Here is a 19,024-nt window from a genome sequence, read left to right as displayed (position 1 = left end):
GAGGGTGTAGGCGCGCAAGACGTGGGCGGGCGGGATGGAGGGCAGCCGACAAAGGGTAGCGACGGTGGTGTCGCGATGGAAAAGGCGGCGGCTGATGCACGGTATGGGACTGGGGGTTAGCGTGAAGGAAGGACTTTGAGAGGGGATGTCAGCGGCGCGCTCTGCACGGAGGCTGCCAAGAGATGGGATCACGACGACAACAACGACAACGACAACCGAAGATCCGCCTACGTGATGGAGCGCGTCGGGCGACAAAGAGGCTCGGAGGAACAGTGGACAGGTCGTGGGAAGTTTGTGACGCCCCGGGAATCGAGGGGAAGGGCGGCGGCCGCTCGCTGAGCTGCGCCAAGTCACGTCCACGTGACTGAGTATTATTAGACTTTGGCCTCGCACCAGCCTCCCCTTTGCCCACCCGCGCGCCCTCAGCAAAAACTGCTCTCTGCTGCTTGCTTTTGGCCCTGCATTGGCTGCCCCCCGACACGCCTCACCCCATTGCTGGCTGCTGTGTTGGCGTTGTCGTCGTGGTCGTGGTCGCAGTCGCAGTCGTCAAGACAAGGCCCCGTTACACACCACGCCCCGACGGGCTGCGAGGGTGCGTGGTGGGGCATGTGCATGTAACGCGACCTGGACACTTCCCACGGCGCCATCAGCTTGAGCGGGACGAGACACAGCACAGTGTATACCTTGTTGGCCTCGTGCACCCAGTCGCCCTGGCCCAGCCATCAATCAATCAATCCCTCCTCAACCATGGGCAGATGCGCACTCGTCAATACACACATTCACGCACGTGCAGAGCAAAAAGAGGGCCCCCTTTCCCCAATCTATCGTGTTGCGGCTGCGAGTGCGAGTGCGAGTGCAATTGCGCCATTGTGCAATTGTGCCCTCATGCGCCTTGCTGACCGCCTACAACCGTGCAATTCTATCTGTCGCAATGCATCGCATCCCATGCCAAATGCAGCCTGCCCGTCTGGCATAGGCTTTAAGACATCCATGGTGGCGGTGTGCAATTCTCTAGCAAACGGCGCCCTGTGCACATCGCTGCCTCGCTGGTCAAGTGACTTCACTTGAAGTCGTCCACACTGTACATGCCCGTTTAGCAACCGCTGTCCCTCATGCTCAAGACATCAATTGGAACATGTGTCCTCTCTCTCGCTTTCACCCTTGCTCCTTGTCTTCTACTCATCATCCGGTGGCATCTCGTCATCAATGTAGCGAACTAGCGATATCCTCATCTCCGTGGTGTCGTTACCTCGTAGGACGTCACTGACAAAGTGCGCCTCGACTTGCATGTGTACCTAGTCCAGAAATGAGTACTTCATTTGCCTGCAACGTCGCTGCAGACTATAGTCCTGGGAAGACGTACCATCTCCAATGCACCCCGCAGCACACCCACTAATATGTTGGAGAACCACAACTCATCCTGCGCGCGCCCATCATCTGGTAACTCGACAAAATCGGCAAGCGGGTTTTCTTCGAAAATGAGGGAGAATTGCTTGTTGTCGCTCGACCAGTTCGTAATGGTTGGGGTAATATTGAGGAAGATTTTGAAGCCGACCTGTACTGCATATCAGCTGCTGAACAATCAATCCATCTGCGACTTGACAAGGGCTACCTTGGAGATCATCTCGGCCACCTCTCGAAAGTTGGTGCAAGCAGGCGCACTCGACTTTGCGAGGAAGTCTTCAATCAACCGTATTCCGATATTATACCCCATGCGCTCCAGTTGCTTGTTGACGTCTGGGTAATTGTATTCGTAGTCTTTGCATAGTTGTGCAACAATGGTTCCGTACGTGAGCGTGACTAGTTCGGCACTGACTTTATCGACTCGTGTTCTTACACAGTCAGGGCCAGCAAATGTAAAGGTTCGTATACAAGGCTTACTTCCATACTCTGACATGTATTAGCGCATCGTGAAGCAGGTGCCAGGCTTGTGGAGCTCACTCCTCGCCCATGCGGGCCGCTTTGGTTGACGAAGACATGGTTCACTCTGGCGGTTTTTCGCACAATATACACGGTGGGCGAGGAGAAGAACTTTATAGACGCGGGGCAAGGCGGTATGTGAGGTTGCTATGATTGAGTCGTGTCGTCGGCGTCGGGGGGCACGCGGAGCAGCGTACCTAGCCCGGGCTGTGGAGCGTATATCTCTTGGCGCCGATCTGCCTATGAGGAAAGTTCACGAGCTACTACCAGACCGCGAATTTGGACGCGACGAACCCGAAAACTCCACCACGAAACCTACATCACCACACATACTCCGCCATGTCTAGAGAGAAGCGACCCGCCAATGAGGCTTTTGGCACAAGTCAGTTGGTCAAGCGCACCAAGTCGGATGCCAACCTGGGAGGAAGCTCTGCAGTAGCTGTAGTCAACGGGTCGAGCGCAAATGGCGCCCTCATACAAGCGGTACGTTACCACCGAGGATTTTTCTACACGAGTACCAAGGCTGAAGGTAGCGATGCGCTGACAGGTGCTGTAGGGATCGCGATCCAGCGCACTGCAGTCGCCAGTCATGGAATTAACGGGTCACTCAGGCGAAGTGTTTGCAGCACGGTTCGATCCGACCGGACAGTGCATCGCTTCTGGCTCCATGGACCGTTCTATATGTGAGTTTGGGCCAAGATTGTCTGGGAAATTCGTATTGACGGTAAACAGTGCTTTGGCGTAGCTCCGACACTTGCGAAAACTATGGCATCCTCACTGGTCACAAGCAGGCAGTACTCGACTTGCACTGGTCACGCGATTCCAAAGTTCTCTTCTCCGCATCGGCAGACATGCACCTAGCAAGTTGGGACGTCGAAACTGGAGAGAGAATACGAAGACATCCAGGCCATGAGGAGGTTATCAATTGTATGGATGTGAGCAAGCGCGGCGAAGAGGTGCTCGTGAGCGGTTCCGACGACGGCTATATTGGGGTAAGTGTTGCATACAGGATTGGCTACTGTGAGACTGATCTAACTGCGGCAATAGATTTGGGACACTAGAACAAAAGATGCCGTAACCTTTATCCAGACGGACTTTCCCATAACAGCAATATGCCTAGCAGAAGCTGGAAACGAGCTATTCACAGGCGGCATTGACAACGACATTAAAGTCTGGGATCTGCGGAAACAGGCAGTGACATACACATTGATTGGGCACACGGATACAGTGACTTCACTCCAAATGTCTCCAGACAACCAAACACTATTATCCAACGCACACGATTCGACTGTTAGGACATGGGATGTAAGACCCTTTGCTCCCTCTGACCGACGCATACGAACGTACGATGGAGCCCCTACTGGCCAAGAGCGCAACCTCTTGAAGGCAAGCTGGGACTTCAAGGGCGAAAAGATTGCAGCTGGTAGCGGGGATCAGAGCGTGGCCGTTTGGGAGACACGAACAGGGAAACTCTTGCACAAGCTGCCAGGCCACCGAGGCGCCGTCAATGACGTGCGTTTCCACCCTCTTGGCGAACCCGTTTGTAAGTTCATTTAAATTTCCTATAAGCCCCAATGCCTCGGCTGGGGCTCCTAAGCATGTCTGGATACCCTGCCAGAAGGTGGAACCAGACGGAGGGCGGTCCGCACACCCTCTCTGTCACTCTGTTTGTCTCCTGCGAAGCATCAAGCTGACTTGGCAATATTTAGTGGTCTCCGCCTCCTCCGACCGAAAGGTCATGGTAGGCGAGCTCGGCAAGTGAAAGGGTGAAGCTTCGGTATCTTGGCTACACAGTTCTGACTCGAAGAGATGGGCACGAGAAGCGTGGAGAAAGGCCGCAGTAGCTTCCGGCCCAGGTAGACGTCACGCGGACGTTTGTGGATGGGCTGGATACGCCGGTGCGACAGTTGACAGGGTTTGGGAGTCGCATGTACGCACAATGGTCGACGATGCGGCGAAACCGACGAGTATGGTGATTGAGAGGATACGTCGAGGAGAGAGAGTTGGCGTAGCAGTGCAACCAGCCGTCAACAGCAGTCTAGCGAACAATCAACCCGACGAAATTTGCTATAGCGCGCGCCTTCATGCCTTTATCATATTGTGCTAAGCGCACGACAATCTGCTGCCGCCTTACAGCCGCGTTGCTAAAAGCAGGGCCTGGTGGTTGCGTAGACCTTGATTGGGATGGGTGTTTCAGGCTCTTTTTCCGACAGCCAATCAAGGCCCGGCTTCCCCAGGTCTTTCCCTGAGCTGCGCTATTGCTGTCATCCACCACACGCCCGGGTGGCTCCAAAGCAGAATGCCCATGTCGACGAACGCGGTCTGTGCTACACGTAGGATCGCTGCTCCAGCCCAGCCGCGTTTCATCGTCGCTCTCATCGCACTCTGACACGCGACTCGTCGCGAATACGCATAGCGCTCAATGCTTTCTCGACCGTGGCTCTCGTTGCTGTCCTTACCCGTGTCCTAGTGCGACAGCAACTCTTCCTCCTCAACTATGATGGCTCTATCGTCCTTTTCTTTCAGTCGTTGGTAGTTGGCAGCGGTGCTGCGCTCTGCCTGTTTCGCTTCTTTCTGTTCTTTTGCATTTGCTTGGCTCAGCTGGCTCTGGATAGCCTGCTCGCCATTTCACCCTTTATCCAATACGATAATACTTTTCCATCGGGGGTTCCTGGGCTTGTTTCGATCTTGGTAGGCGTGGAAAGGTATAGCCAACAGTTCGCGCGCCGGACATTACAAGACGACTCCGAGCAACACAGTCATCCACTCATCTGGACACTACTCCACACTTTCCATCCTGTTACACCCACACCACGAGGCCCACATGTTGGCCTAGCCATACCGTTCGCTCGTTCATCCGTTGAGACATCTTGGAAGGGGGACCAACAGCAAGCGTGCCGAACCCAGGCCACGCCTTGTGCTATAAGGGAACAGCGAGTGCTCAAGATAGAACTTGGGGTCCGTATTTCCTAGTTCCTGAGCCTTGTCAATCTTAGAAGCTATATACAGAACACCATGTTTCGGTCACCACTCTTCGCTTGGTCGCCACGACCAGACCAGGACCAGGACATCGAGGCTTCTCCGGCAACCTCATCGCCATCTCGATTCGGCGCCTTTCGCAGCAATGTGCGAACATTGGTCAATGGCTCGTCAGTCTATTCACAGTCGCCAGCTCTCACCAACACCAACAACCACAACGAGACAACACCAAAAGTACCATTTCGCGGATTCTGGAGCCGCCAGCAATCGCCCGATCCAAATACACAACATGTCTCAGATGATGAGCCCCGCGACTCACGTGACTCGAGGGCACCTCTTTCACATCATACCGCAGGCTCATATATTGGCGCCATTCAGGATCCTCAAGAACCAGAAACAGTATACTCGCGTCACCCAGCGGATGTACAATTACCATCTGACCACGACGGTCCAGTAGATCCAGCAATTCAGCAACCTGCAGACGAGGCCAATGGAAGGCGGCATAGGCGGCGCAAGCACCGAAGGAGAACGAATCGTCGTGCGGATCGACGTGAACAGTGGGTGCGACGAAGAGATGAGCGAGAGTCCACTGGAATCTATGTCAGGGGATCGGCTGCGCGACGGAAGATGGTGGCTGCTGTGATATCCGGAACCTTTCTGATCGTCATTCTATCCATCTGTAAGCTTTATGACACTTTGCTTGACACACGTCAGACTAACCTTCGAGCGCAGATCTGGCATTGGCCCTAACCAACAAAGACCTCGGCCAAGAAATCCACATCCTCTTCATCATGGTGCTTCTCACCGTGACCATCTTCTTCTGTCACTCCCTCATCCGCCTCTGCATGCTCATGCTGAACCCGCCGAGCGAAGAGAGACAATTCATCCCTAACATGCTCGGCCCGGAGGGCTTCCAACCCATCATCCCAATCCGCGTCCACCTCCGCCGCGACGAGGAAGCCGCGCTAGAAAACGACGCCCTGGAAAATGACATGGACATCGATGACCCAGAGAAGAACATGCCGCCCCCACCCCCACCCGCCTACGGCCTCTGGCGCAGCAGTGTTCGTGTAGACCCAAATCTCATCCACTGGCAGCGCGTCGACGCCCTCAGCGAGCGCGGCAGTGCAATGTCCTCGCAAATGCCATCGCGCGTGGGCTCCGTGGCCGAGCAAATCCCCCCGCTACCCACGGCTTCGCGCGCCCCATCCGCGGTAGCAGAGGGACCCCGACCCCCCTCGTACGTCTCCGAAGACGGAATCAGTTACGTGGTTGAGGCTGCGCCGCGGTCTACCGTCACCAGTAACCGCGATAGCCACACAGGATATAGTGAAATACATCCTGCGTGGCGGCCTGGCTACGCCATGAGTGAAATCAGAGGCGGCGAGTTGCCTGCGGTTGCAAATTTTAGTAGACCGTAAACATGTTTGAAAGAAAGAAAAAAAAATATGGTTTTATCTGTTCATTTTGCATTTTTCTAAATCTTTCTCTTGTTATCGTTTGCTTGGTGGTGCTTGTTTCAAAAATAGCGAGTCTGATGTCCCATTTTTTTTCTTCCATTTCGTCCTGCTTCAAAACCCTGCATTCTACTTTTTCCCTTGATTTCGCATCAAGCAATAATTTGAGCGTTCTCGCTTTACTTTGGCATTTGCATTTTCATCTATCTTTATCTTCGCGAAGCATAAGCATCATCGTTCGTCGTTGGTTTTTTTTCTTTTGTATCAAACGTATAATACGTCTGTACACATACACTCACATCCACTCATCCACATACACAAGCATCACACGGGTTTAGTCTACGCAATCGGCAAAAGTTTAAAACTGAGAGCAATACTAAGCATATAATCCTTCTTCTCTTTTCAAAACTTTATCTTCCCTTCTCGCAACCGTGCAATCATCTCCCTCTCCAACCCCCCCACACAGCACACAGCACGCAACTCTCACATCCCGCAGATCAAGAAACCCTCTTCTCTCATCAACCCATCCCTAAGATAAAATGTCGTCATACACTCTTAATTTTTATCTAACTTCCCCGCCGACACGTAATCTCCCCACCCCAGTGGAAAAAATGATCAGCGAGGCCGCCTTTTTTTGGGCATGTTGCGAAAAAAAGTGAGGCGGGCCAAGCGGGCGGGGTTTGGGAAGGAAAAAAACGGCGTTGTTTCATAAAGCGGCACGCGCGGTGAGATGGGTGTGCATATGGAGCGAGGGAGGACCTTGTCAAGTGATGCAACGGGGTGGTTTGGTGGGGGGTGGAGGCTGGGAAACGGACTGGAGCTTGGGAAGGTTGGGCTGAGTGAGGGAAGAAAAGAGAGTGGTGAGAAAAAGCAAAAGGGTGGGTGTTTTGGGATGGGGAGGGATAGTTACGCGTTTCGACGATTGCTTTTTGGGAAAAGGAAAGATTATGGGGAATGCAATTTCATTGTCTCATTTTTCATGGCTATATAAGTATCGTCGTGGTTGTCCAGTGTGTGGGTGTCGTTGGTAAAATTATCTCCATCGCTATGTACCGCGTTAAATCCATTCGTCGCAAACCATGTCTTTTCCTCATCTCAAGTCTCATTTACAATCGTTCTTGAGCTCCAGATACGTCGGACTCATCATGTCATGTATCAGTATACCTCAAAACCGGTAACTGTACGACCCTCGTGAACATCGTCATCAGCCATCATCGTCATCATTATCAAATACTCCTCTCGCTCTTGCGACCATCGGCGCTGAGTTTGCTTGCACTCCTTGCTACACCAGGGTTCATTACGCTTCCCGGTGCAGCCGGAACCGCCGCACCACCAGCCGTCATAGGCATGGGACTGGCAGCCTGCGCGAGCGGCATGGTACTGGCACTGTGGGCAAGGCCCGGTCCCTGTGCATTGCCCAGCTCAGGGTCCACGCTGCCATCTCTCTTCTCCCATTCGTCCTTGATGTTTTCCTGATCGCTGCTGCCGTCGTCATCTTGGCCCGGGTTAGCGACTTCGTATTCGAGAATCTTGATGAACTGGTAGAAGAGCAGGGCGAGGATGGCGCCGACACCGGGGCCCACCCAGTAGATCCAGTGGTCTCTGTCGAAGACACCCGTAATCACACAGGGGCCAAAGGAGCGCGCGGGATTTAGGGAACCACCGGTGTAGTAGACGCCTACGAGCTCGCCAATGAAGAGAGCTAGACCAATTCCCACGGGCGCAATGAAGGTTGCTGTGTAGAAAAGTGTTAGTGGTTGTGGCGTAAAGTGGGAGAAGTACAACAATCAACGTACCCTTGTGTTTCTCCTTTGCTAGCATAAAAATGGTAAAGACCAATTCTGCTGTCAAAACAGCCTCAATCATCGTTCCCTGTGCCAGACTCGTTCCCTGACCCAAAGTCGTCCTGACATTAAAGTTTGTTGGAAACAACACACTGACCAAGTAACTTGCAAATATACTTCCGACCATTTGTGCTGAAAATAACAAGAAAGCTCGGATGGGGCTCAGTGCGCGACACAGCAGCATAGCAAACGTGACAGCCGGGTTGAACAAGCCACCAGAGATTCGGAAAAAGACCCAGACGTTGACCATGAGGGAGAACGCGAAAACTAGGGCAATGTACAAAAGAACAATAGGTGAGAAACCAGCAGCTTCACCTGTCGTGGTGTTGTCTTGGGGTGCAGCAGCAGATCTGATATTGGCGACTTGAGTGCCTGAAAAGGCAAAAAACAAAAACATTGTGGTGCCGACGAACTCTCCCACAAAAGCTACAAAGTCTGTCATACGAGAGTTAGTAACAAGGCTATTTGTTGTTCGCAACAGACCATTATGATGCACTTACGGTTCTTTGCATTACTTCCCATCCAAATCATCCAAGGTAATCTCATTGCCACCTCTGCACTTGGTATCGGGGGTGGAGGCCCTCTACCCCCACCGGTACCCTGTCCACTAGAATATCGTCCATATGCCTCCTGATAGTAGGGGTAGTACATCTCGTAGTTTGGCCTACCATGACTGTCTGCATGGGCAGGATACGCATTGGCATCCCAGTTATTCCTAGGCATTACTCCATACCGTGCACTCTGCTCGGGGAAGTTGCTGTACGAAGCTGGAGGGCGTGCATGTTGTCTGTTGGTACGAAATGGATCTGCCTGGGGTGCCTGGCCTTCTTCTGGGTATTCCTCCACAGAGGGTACTGGGTGATTGGAGGGATGGAAAGGTACAGGCTGAGATGCCCTTCTAGGACGTGTGGGCGCGAGCGGGGGCACACTTGGTGGTTCGCTTTCTACGTGAGGGTCGAGACGTCCTGTATATGCTTGTACAGGAGTACGTAAAAACTCCTGTCTGGATTCACTGGATGGAGTGAGATTCAGCGGTGCAGGAGAATCCGCTATCGATCTATCAGGGGTTTGCCCCGTATAGAAACGACGGAAGGTACTGCTCGATCGCGACATGAATTGATTCGGCTTGTTGATGGTTTTGGGTGGAACTTGGAGATTTGTAGTATGTGCACAACCTCGGCAAGTAAATCGATGAAGGAGTTTTGTTCAGAGATGCAGGATCCCTGTAGGTACGTTGGAATTGGAACGTTGAACAGAGCATATGGTCGTTCTTCCTGAGGGAACACCGAAGATCATATATGCTAATGGCCAAGGCATTGAGGGAGACCCTGCCAGTGGCTTTTCACCGCCAGAATACGTCCGATACCGTCCCTTGAAAGTCCTCTCGGTGATGACCCAGCCCCCCTCACCAAGTCTTATTCGTCGATGGAAGCAACAGGTGGGCACAAGATCCAGGGTTTCTATATCGAGTTCAAACCGATGATGCGAATGACGTCCTTGGCTGATCTTGAAACGGGAAGAATCCGAAGAAGCACTGTGGTAGCATGGGTAATGCTGTAAGATGAGCATGCATTACCTAGTCGATCACGTGACAGACGCGGGATGAGATCTGCTGTAAGATAGCCAAGACATTCGCAAGGTTGGTCGGGTCGGGCAAATTGTGGTACCGGAAGATCTTTACGAGGCATGGGTAGTTGCGTGCGGCTGTAGTGCGAACCAGGGTCTTTACAGTTGGCAGTAACAACGTTCAAGTTCTGTGTGCGTGTAATGGAACACCCCTGTTGTACGAGTTCTTGGCAAGCCCGCCCTGTTTTTACATAGGCACAAAAGCAAAACTACCAGCATCTTGCCACCAGAGGCGCGCCGAGATGGGCCGATAATGACGAGCCTGTAGACGCGTGTACTTTCAGCCTTGAAAAGCTGCCATGGTGGCTGAATGTTGAAAAACGACGGACCATGTTGAAGCCGAAGAGCCGCTGGTGAAAAGCAGGGCATGTATTAGACTGAGATACAGGTAGAAGTCTAGTGACTCAAGAATTGGGTGAGAATGAGCCAATGATTCGTCGTCAACCGTCGAGCAAGCACAGTATTGCAGCGAAATGACTAGCGGTCAAGTACGGAATGTGGAGATTTGCTTTGTCCGGAAGCAAATCTAGGGGACCCTGATAAGCTTATGTAGTGAAATGCCAGGGGTTTGATCTCTCTCCGCATGACGCACGCCCGCCAGCCACCAGGCATTGTGCCGATATGCTCGATCAAACTTGATTCCGATATCGCCGAGAGTGCAGAACGCATAACAGAAACTTTGTAAAGATAGACCTGGCCAGTAAGCATGATTTTGTCGTCCATATAGTGAGCCGACGTCAGTCTGCCTTGAGTATCTTTCCGTCCTGCCACCTCATATACGTGTTCGGAGGAGGACCCCGGCTCATGTAGTAGACATTTACTGCCCTTTTTTTTGAGTTGCAAAGAGAGGAAAAGCTGAGAATGCAAATTGAAGACGATAAGCAAGGAAAAGCTGACTGCGAAACTAGAAGCTCAAAAAAAGGTGTTTATTTTATTTCGTCATAGGGTCATCAAAACGCATGGGTTGTCCCAGCGAAATGTGTTTTGGTAACGTCGGATATGGATTTACTTCTGCTCGCCTTGGCCGGAAGCCTCGGCTTCCTTGATGACTTGGTCGCTATATCACGGTTAGTCTGGTTGTACTCGTAACTGAGAGTCATTGGTATCACTGACATGTGCTTGTCCAGCTCATCCATGTGCTCCCTCTGCTGCCTGAGCTTCGCCTTGATTCCCAGAAGCCTGTGTACCGTCAGCAGTGCGTTCCAGGATATTTACAGGTACCCTGTATATGATGCGATGCGCGCAAAATACCGTCCAGGGTACTGAGGTGGGCGTACTTGGCCTTCTCTTCCTGACGAATGTAGAGCTCTTCGGCAGCAGCCTCACGCTTGGTGAAGGCGTCACTATCGATACAGTTAGTATGTACTCAATTGGTGGTAGTTGAGGCTGGCAAGTCTGCTTACCCGCCAGCAGTTCCTGTAGGTCTCGACGTGCCAGAGCCGGTAGCTCCCTCAGTCAAGCGCAGAGCGGATGCGGAGAAGTAGCGGGGGGCGGCGATTGAGCGCGCGCTCTTGATGATGGATGTACGAAGCATTGTGTAAGTGTTATGCGAAGAGCAGGGGATTGAGGGATTGGAAGGTCTTGGTGTGGTCTTATGCAATTGAGTGTTGAGGTGGAGTGATCACAACCGATGCCTAGGAGCTTGGACGTTGCGTCATTGGTTGACAAAGTCACGTGACGCGATCAAGGTGGCTCAAGGCAGGCCAGATGCCCACTTGGACCCTGATGCCATGCAAACTGGGCACGCCTGATGAGGCCGCAGTGAAGACTTAAAGTGACTGCTGGCTGCACATGCAATGGTGTTGTGATTTGGGTTTGACAGCATTCTGGTATTGCATTTTCTGCGCGAGTCCTGGATCTACGGCCAAAAAACAAGTGCCATGGGGGGGGAGCGAGATGGGTGCGGCTGCATGCACAGCAACCACACGGGCATGGACTCAGCTCGACAGTCCAAAACAAGTAATGGACACGCGGTTGGGCCACGGTAGGCATGGCGTTCAACGGGCTCCCAGAGAGCCTATGCATGGCTCGTCGAGGCAACAAAGGGCGATGCCCAAGGCCTGGCGGCAAAGTCGAGTCCTTGTACTTAGTAGCTGTCATCCAAGGCGTGTCCGGTGGGGCAGCCAGCGTCTGTATGTCCATGTGTATGTACACTACCACTCGCATAGTACATGTGTACATGGATAGGCGCCTGGAATGCAGTGCGAGGGAGGCCTCAGCCTCATCGGGCCCAAGGAGCAGACACAGGCAGAGGCTAGGCAGACAATGGCCCTTCTGGCGGTGACTGGCTCTGTTCGCCTGTCAAGAGGCAAAGGTCGCGCTTGTTCTGGGCCGTGTGAAACGACCAAGGACGGGCAGGCGTGATCGACGCCAAGCCCAGTCGGGTTCTCTCACCCTCCAAACTCCCCTCCTCTGATAACTCAACCCCAAGCCGCCCTTGACCACAACTCCTTCACCTCGTTTTCTTGTCCTCACCACTTCGCCGTCTTCTGCAACCCACGCTTCTGCAAACCCACCCCCTCTCCACATCTACTTTTCTCTTCGTAAGTCAGTCACCGCATTTCGTCACGCACCCCCCCAAAAGCCGTAGACGGCTGCAATTTGCGCCCTTTGCTGCAACATCGACAACAACGACATCGCCACCTGTGCCCCTGATGACTCCCACTCGCCCAAACCGCCCGCACCCACACTCGCCATGGTCATTGTCGCGGCGGTGTGCTTCGGCGCTCTCTTCGGGGGGCCGTGAGTGAGAGCTTGAGCCGCCCCTCTTTGCGCCCACCGCTGTTAGGTGCAAAGGCTACGCAAGCAATTGCACGCAGCTCCACTTGCCGCATTCTCCGGACCCTTTACCACAGCACACCAAGCACCCAACAGCGACAGCATCAGGGCGATTTTCCCTTCACCACGGCAATAGCGCACACTGAGCATCTTACCGCTCAACAACTGCGATAGCAGCCGATTGCGCTCTATCCGCGCTCTACACCAGTCCACGTCAGCTAACAGTCGTGCACGCAGACTTCACAATGGGTTACGAAGACTCCGTATACCTAGCCAAGCTGGCCGAGCAGGCCGAGCGCTATGAGGGTAAGCACTTGTCCCACAAGCCCAAACTCCACGAACTGACAGGATGGCGCAGAGATGGTCGAGAACATGAAGGCCGTTGCCTCCGCAGACCAGGAACTCTCCGTCGAGGAGCGAAATCTCCTTTCTGTTGCCTACAAGAACGTCATCGGTGCTCGCCGCGCGTCCTGGAGAATCGTCACCTCCATTGAGCAGAAGGAGGAGTCCAAGGGCAACGAGGCCCAGGTTGGTCTTATCAAGGAGTACCGCCAGAAGATCGAGGCCGAGTTGGCCAAGATCTGCGAGGACATTCTCGAGTGCCTTGATGGCCACTTGATCCCCTCTGCTGAGAGCGGCGAGTCCAAGGTCTTCTACCACAAGATGTAAGGGGTTCAATATGTGCCATGTTTGAGGGCATTTGCTAACCACGTTGTGATCTTACAGGAAGGGTGACTACCACCGCTACCTTGCCGAGTTCGCTGTTGGTGACAAGCGCAAGACCTCTGCCGACAAGTCGCTTGAGGCTTACAAGGCCGCCACCGAGGTTGCCGCCTCCAGCCTGGCCCCTACTCACCCCATTCGCCTCGGACTTGCCCTCAACTTCTCCGTTTTCTACTACGAGATCCTCAACTCGCCCGACCAGGCTTGCCAATTGGCCAAGCAGGCTTTCGACGATGCCATTGCTGGTACGTGTAGGATGCAAATTTCATAGACAAAAGCTAACGTCAATACAGAGCTCGACACCCTGTCTGAGGAGAGCTACAAGGACTCTACCCTCATCATGCAGCTCCTCAGGGACAACCTGGTAAGCCCCTGACGTGGACTTTTGTTGCAATTCAAATGCTAATCAATTCTAGACCCTCTGGACATCGTCCGAGGCCGAGCCCTCTGGTGACGCCCCCGCCGCCGAGCCTGCTACCGATGCGCCCAAGGCTGAGAGCAGCGAGGCTCCCGCTGAAGCCAAGGCATAAAGTCGAAAACATGATATCAGACGCAAAAACGGCAGGGGTTAATGGTGCGGTGTATCACGGTAAGAGTCAATGATGTTCTAGTCATCATTTTCTGGTGGCATCAAGGGTATATCCTAGCGTGCTCCAGGCCGGGCGCGCTTTGTTAGACTCTGAATTTCCATCCTGTCCATACTTCATGCACCCAAGGCTCTTTCCATTGTCCTGTCCACTCCCACCAGTATGCGTCATATACGGTCACGTCTTGTATGTTCCTCAAGGTTCATGGTTGCCCCGGTCTAAGACTTAGATGTTGACGTCAACGTTCATTTTTGGCATGGTCAGAGAGTATAGTAGATGCTCATTCTGGTTCTGCGGTTCCCCACAAATCCCCTCAGAAGGCTTATAATTCAAGACTATTTGCTTCTTTTCAGAGATTGTTCATTGACACATGACCAGGCATGACGTGTTGTCTATTGCAAAGTGAAGTACTGACTTGTAGGATAGTGTAATGATGTGGAATGAGATAGGCAGAGGTTGCTAAGCGCGGGGGGTTGGAAATAGTAAGTGATAGTACTGAGGATGTGGCATGTTGCTTAGTCGAATTAGTGCGTGTCTGCAAACAGGTGGTTGAACAGGCTAGGCTGAGAGATGCATCGAGTGGCAAGTGGAAGAACACAGTCACAAGCTCCAAGTTTCAATCATGTATATGAAACAGCAATGCTCATATTTCTGAACAAGAAAAAACCACGCCCTTGGTTTGTATTTAGATGTACATAGTTCCTTACCCCACTTTCTTTTCACATGCATGTAGTTCCCCATCTACTCTACGCATGCCACAGCCTGGCCACAGCCTCGGTGATGCCAACATCGTTGGTCTCGAAGGAGTAGAGAGCGATACCAAGAGTGACGGTTCCAATGCGGAGAGCCCACATGGAGAGGTTGCGAAGGAGGGGCACTCGCTTCTTAGGGAAGTAGTCGATGATGGATGCCCTGAACACGTTAGCCGTCGATTTATTCTGGTGGGACTAGACTTATACATACTCGAAGCCAATGTGCGAGTGTATGACCAAGAGAGCGCAGAGAATAGAGTCAGTAAGTGGGTTTAGCGATCCAGCAGCAAAAGGCGCAATGGTCAAAGGAATCAGACCGGCGGAGACGATCCTATGCCAATGTCAGTTTGTGGTGCCACATCATATGATGCAAGAGTTGCAATCATCCTCTTGCAGCTCGTCAAGCATACCTCTCGAAACTCCAGTGGTAGCTGCCATGGGCATAGTCTGGCTCGGGTACAGGCACAGGGTCGTTGGTGGTTCCGACAATCTTCTGTGGCAGCGGGGGCAGAATCTGGTTGCGCTGGGTGGCGTGGAAGGCGGCGACGCGCGTGGACTGGGGAATGACTGAGCGCTGGAAAGCTGGGCGAAGTTGGTGGGCGAGCGGGCGGTTGATGGTGGAGCTGGCCGTGGACAGCATGCGGTGCGCTGCTTGGGGCTTGGTGTAAGCTTGCCTGAGAAGGCCGGGGCGCATAAAGGAAGCCATTGCAGTGGTTGGAGAGGGGCAGCTGGCAGGGAACAGGTGCAGTGGGAGTGGGAGGTCGCAAGACGATATCTCGGGACGGTCGAACAGATGTTGACGACAATGCCTCGGATGAGCGATGCTGACGTCCCTGCGGCGCTCATTGGCCAGCGGCGGGAATCGGGAAGTCCCGTGACAGCAGATTTCGAACGTCAATCAACCTCACCTAGGGCCAAGAAGTTGCAGCTTCGACGAATCTCAACTCCAACCCCCCATCACCGCCCCATCTCCATTCCTTCCCTGCACAGCGAGCAGACGCAATGGCTTCCCGGCGGCTCGCACTCAACCTGCAGCAGAGCATGCGCTCTCGCTCCGCCATCAACGCCGTCAAGTCATCGAGACAGTCGCCTTTGACACGAGGCCTGGCCACGCCCATTTCCTACGGCGCAAAGACCGAGTCGACCACGCTCAAGAACGGCTTCACGGTATGCCACAAACGCTACCTACTCGCAGGACTGCAATTGACCCCAGTGTGCAGATTGCTACCGAGCACTCCCCGTGGGCCCAGACCTCCACCGTCGGTGTGTGGATCGACGCAGGAAGCCGCGCAGAGACGGACAAGACCAATGGAACTGCACACTTCTTGGAGCATCTTGCTTTCAAGGTACGGATACACGGATGCGCGGCAGGCCGCCAATGGCAGTGCGGGGCGACAGGACGCTGATGTAGAGACAAACAGGGCACCCAGAAGCGCACGCAGCAGCAATTGGAACTCGAGATTGAGAACATGGGCGGACACCTGAACGCCTACACCTCGGTACGTTGCGCCTGATGGGGAACGCATCTGGACGCCGCATATTGATGACGTGACAGCGCGAAAACACCGTCTACTACGCCAAGGCTTTCAACAACGATGTCCCCGCCGCCGTCGACATTCTCTCTGATATCCTCCAAAACTCCAAGCTCGAGCCCGCCGCCATTGAGCGCGAGCGCGATGTCATTCTCCGTGAGCAGGAAGAGGTGGACAAGCAGCTCGAGGAGGTTGTTTTCGACCACCTTCACGCCACCGCTTTCCAGGGTCAGCCCCTCGGCCGCACCATCCTCGGACCCAAGGAGAATATCCAGAGCATCCAGCGCGCCGATCTCGAGAACTACATCAAGACCAACTACACTGCTGACCGCATGGTCCTTGTCGGTGCTGGTGGCATTCCCCACGAGCAGCTCGTCGACCTTGCTGAGAAGTACTTTGCCAACCTGCCCTCCGAGCCCCAGGACTACTCTGCCAAGTCTCTTGCCGCTGAGCAGAAGCAAAAGCCCGACTTTGTTGGCTCCGAGGTTCGTCTCCGTGATGACACCATGGGTACCGCCAACATTGCCATTGCCGTTGAGGGTGTGAGCTGGAGCGACCCCGACTACTTCACTGCGCTCGTCACACAGGCTATTGTTGGTAACTGGGACCGCGCCATGGGTACCTCTGACTACCTTGGTAGCAAGCTCAGCAACTTTGTCTCCCAGCACGGTTTGGCCAACAGCTTCATGAGCTTCTCCACCAGCTACTCTGACACTGGGTATGTTGTTGAACGAGTGTTTTTGGAAGAATAATGCTAATACGTCATAGTCTCTGGGGTATCTACCTCAACAGCTCCAACCTGACCCAGCTTGACGACCTTGTCCACTTCACCCTCCGCGAGTGGACTCGCCTTTCCATGAACGTCAGCTCCGCCGAGGTTGAGCGCGCCAAGGCCCAGCTCAAGGCCTCCATCCTTCTTGCTCTTGACGGTACCACTGCCGTTGCCGAGGACATTGGTCGCCAGATTGTTACTACCGGCCGCCGGTTATCACCCGAGGAGGTTGAGCGCGTTGTTGGTCGCATTACAGAGAAGGATGTGATGCAATTCGCCCGCAACAGGCTATGGGACAAGGACGTTGCCATTTCTGCCGTTGGACAGATTGAGGGTCTTTTGGACTACAACCGTATCAGGAACGACATGAGCAGGATGCTTTCATAAGCATGTGTGTAAGTAAGAGGAGAAAGTCGGGTGTGTGTCGGTGTAGAGTTATAGAGTTGGCAGCTGTGAGCGTTTTTCTCCCAACAGCATGCGAGACCTGTATTTTGTGTACACTTATGTCGAATTTGACAAAGAAGATTTTAATATTCGTCTTTTGTGAGTGATTATGGTTGTGGTTATGAGTGTCTTTGAAGTTTTATTTCGTTCGCTATGTCAGGGAATGTGGATGTGATATGGGGTGTTTGTAGCAGCTGAGGAAGGTAAAAAATGGAAGGCTTGTGGGTGTTTGCTAGGCGGTGAGCTGGATCATTCAACTGGTTACGCGATGTGTATGTACGTAGTAGTGAGAGATGGAACTTCCAAGTCAAAATTCAATCATCTCTCCTACAACAAGAAAGAGAGGCCTGATGTGTAAGCTACTCTGTACATGGAAAACGCGATACGAAGAACGTTGATTCGTTGTTTGATTCCTAAGACAGACATTATTTTTTTTAGCTAGCTAATTACAGTGTTATACTCTCTCACATCTTCTCTATCCCACCTTTTCCTTTCCTCTTCCTTGTATCTTTCTTCAGGTAAACACTTCTTCGGGTAGTCCGTACTATTCACTGTCACATTAGCAAAGATGTCACGTCAACTTGCTTACGAAGTGGGAATAGTCATAGAAATACGTAAGCCAGTTGCATTCAGCACATTCGATATAACTTTGAACCGTCATGCATGCAACCCAACTACGCAATAGTCTTTGTAGAAACGAAGGTTCACTCTCTCCCGAATATGAAGACGGTGGGGAGGACGGGGGGTTTGTGAGCATCTATGTCGTCGTATCTGTGTATGCATCCTTTATACATTTTTTGAGAAAGGAAAAAAAAAGATTGTGTTTCTTTCACCGGTATGGATGAATAATCTCACTACAATATTCCGTCTTGCGACTAACGAAGATGTGTCTAACCGTAGTAGAAGAAGAAAAAAAGTAAAAGTAAATCATCGCATCCCCCATTCCTCCCAGACATCTAAACCAACGACCCCTTACACATCCAACATACCCATTCATCTCTTCAGTAAATAACTCTCCTGCTCCCCCCCTTCCTATCTTTCCCAGATACAAACCATCCTCGTGCATATCCAGATTCATCATCAACCCCCCCTTCATCCCTCATCCCTTTCCCTCTTCCTCATAAATACGCATATCGTCACTCTGACGATCTTAAGTCCGAAAGTAACCCGTTAGTTTAGGTTGAAGAAGGTAAGCGTAGGTGAAAGTGGCAAACTAAGGGTGAGACTAATTCGGGTATACGGCACAGTGAGTGGTGATGGAGGTGTCGATCTTTTTTTTTAAAAGGGTGTGTGTGAGGGAATGGGAGGGGGGGAAGGGACGGGTTTTGCGCACGGTTTTGTAAGGGAAGGGTTTACGGATATAAGGAATGGTTGGTAGAATAGAGTGACTGGATTATTTTTACTTTGTTTTCTTATTTGTCATTCTTTTTCTTTTCCGGAAGGGGGGAAAAGGGAGAGAGAGAGGAAGAGGGAGTATGCAGGGCAGAAGGGCATGATGAGAGTACAAGTACATATATTTTTTTTGGACGTCTTCATTAACCTAAATACACGATATACGTAAAATTGATACTTACCACAAGCAATTTTTTTCCCCCACTATTCCCAAGCCC

General features: G+C 52.5%; 10 protein-coding genes across 10 annotated transcripts; 5 read left to right on the top strand and 5 right to left on the bottom strand.

Annotated features, from left to right (window-relative positions):
- Window positions 1-400: 400 nt before the first annotated feature.
- Window positions 401-655, top strand: COCCADRAFT_93230 (uncharacterized protein; the record flags this gene model as incomplete). The annotated part of the gene is made up of 1 exon (XM_007712941.1): window positions 401-655. A coding segment is annotated over one exon (255 nt), but the record flags the coding sequence as incomplete, so codon positions are not given.
- Window positions 656-1,175: 520 nt separating this feature from the next.
- Window positions 1,176-1,979, bottom strand: COCCADRAFT_93169 (uncharacterized protein; the record flags this gene model as incomplete). Its single annotated transcript, XM_007712940.1, has 5 exons — window positions 1,176-1,295; window positions 1,364-1,555; window positions 1,613-1,832; window positions 1,882-1,890; window positions 1,942-1,979. 5 exons carry the CDS (start codon window positions 1,977-1,979, stop codon window positions 1,176-1,178), a joined length of 579 nt encoding a protein of 192 aa, XP_007711130.1.
- A 280-nt stretch (window positions 1,980-2,259) lies between these two features.
- COCCADRAFT_35805 (uncharacterized protein) lies at window positions 2,260-3,682 on the top strand (the record flags this gene model as incomplete). The annotated part of the gene is made up of 5 exons (XM_007712939.1): window positions 2,260-2,403; window positions 2,477-2,603; window positions 2,653-2,912; window positions 2,968-3,463; window positions 3,630-3,682. The coding sequence occupies 5 exons, from the start codon at window positions 2,260-2,262 to the stop codon at window positions 3,680-3,682; spliced, it is 1,080 nt and encodes a 359-aa protein (XP_007711129.1).
- Window positions 3,683-4,935: 1,253 nt separating this feature from the next.
- On the top strand, window positions 4,936-6,320 carry COCCADRAFT_35804 (uncharacterized protein; the record flags this gene model as incomplete). Its single annotated transcript, XM_007712938.1, has 2 exons — window positions 4,936-5,578; window positions 5,632-6,320. 2 exons carry the CDS (start codon window positions 4,936-4,938, stop codon window positions 6,318-6,320), a joined length of 1,332 nt encoding a protein of 443 aa, XP_007711128.1.
- A 1,262-nt stretch (window positions 6,321-7,582) lies between these two features.
- On the bottom strand, window positions 7,583-9,313 carry COCCADRAFT_93128 (uncharacterized protein; the record flags this gene model as incomplete). The annotated part of the gene is made up of 3 exons (XM_007712937.1): window positions 7,583-8,091; window positions 8,153-8,635; window positions 8,701-9,313. The coding sequence occupies 3 exons, from the start codon at window positions 9,311-9,313 to the stop codon at window positions 7,583-7,585; spliced, it is 1,605 nt and encodes a 534-aa protein (XP_007711127.1).
- A 347-nt stretch (window positions 9,314-9,660) lies between these two features.
- Window positions 9,661-10,195, bottom strand: COCCADRAFT_93107 (uncharacterized protein; the record flags this gene model as incomplete). Its single annotated transcript, XM_007712936.1, has 2 exons — window positions 9,661-9,978; window positions 10,040-10,195. 2 exons carry the CDS (start codon window positions 10,193-10,195, stop codon window positions 9,661-9,663), a joined length of 474 nt encoding a protein of 157 aa, XP_007711126.1.
- A 636-nt stretch (window positions 10,196-10,831) lies between these two features.
- Window positions 10,832-11,360, bottom strand: COCCADRAFT_25324 (uncharacterized protein; the record flags this gene model as incomplete). The annotated part of the gene is made up of 4 exons (XM_007712929.1): window positions 10,832-10,883; window positions 10,940-11,005; window positions 11,104-11,169; window positions 11,230-11,360. 4 exons carry the CDS (start codon window positions 11,358-11,360, stop codon window positions 10,832-10,834), a joined length of 315 nt encoding a protein of 104 aa, XP_007711119.1.
- Window positions 11,361-12,849: 1,489 nt separating this feature from the next.
- COCCADRAFT_35802 (uncharacterized protein) lies at window positions 12,850-13,857 on the top strand (the record flags this gene model as incomplete). Its single annotated transcript, XM_007712935.1, has 5 exons — window positions 12,850-12,910; window positions 12,963-13,269; window positions 13,331-13,572; window positions 13,621-13,691; window positions 13,744-13,857. The coding sequence occupies 5 exons, from the start codon at window positions 12,850-12,852 to the stop codon at window positions 13,855-13,857; spliced, it is 795 nt and encodes a 264-aa protein (XP_007711125.1).
- An 803-nt stretch (window positions 13,858-14,660) lies between these two features.
- On the bottom strand, window positions 14,661-15,372 carry COCCADRAFT_93223 (uncharacterized protein; the record flags this gene model as incomplete). Its single annotated transcript, XM_007712934.1, has 3 exons — window positions 14,661-14,826; window positions 14,878-14,997; window positions 15,077-15,372. The coding sequence occupies 3 exons, from the start codon at window positions 15,370-15,372 to the stop codon at window positions 14,661-14,663; spliced, it is 582 nt and encodes a 193-aa protein (XP_007711124.1).
- Window positions 15,373-15,668: 296 nt separating this feature from the next.
- Window positions 15,669-17,357, top strand: COCCADRAFT_35800 (uncharacterized protein; the record flags this gene model as incomplete). Its single annotated transcript, XM_007712933.1, has 5 exons — window positions 15,669-15,833; window positions 15,887-16,012; window positions 16,088-16,165; window positions 16,222-16,916; window positions 16,967-17,357. 5 exons carry the CDS (start codon window positions 15,669-15,671, stop codon window positions 17,355-17,357), a joined length of 1,455 nt encoding a protein of 484 aa, XP_007711123.1.
- Between the last annotated feature and the right edge of the window lie 1,667 nt (window positions 17,358-19,024).

Source organism: Bipolaris zeicola (genome assembly GCF_000523435.1).
Source record: "Bipolaris zeicola 26-R-13 unplaced genomic scaffold scaffold_52, whole genome shotgun sequence".
Lineage (NCBI taxonomy): Eukaryota > Fungi > Ascomycota > Dothideomycetes > Pleosporales > Pleosporaceae > Bipolaris > Bipolaris zeicola.
The sequence above is the reverse complement of the archived record's forward strand: the minus strand, read 5'-3'. Positions and strand labels throughout refer to the sequence as shown.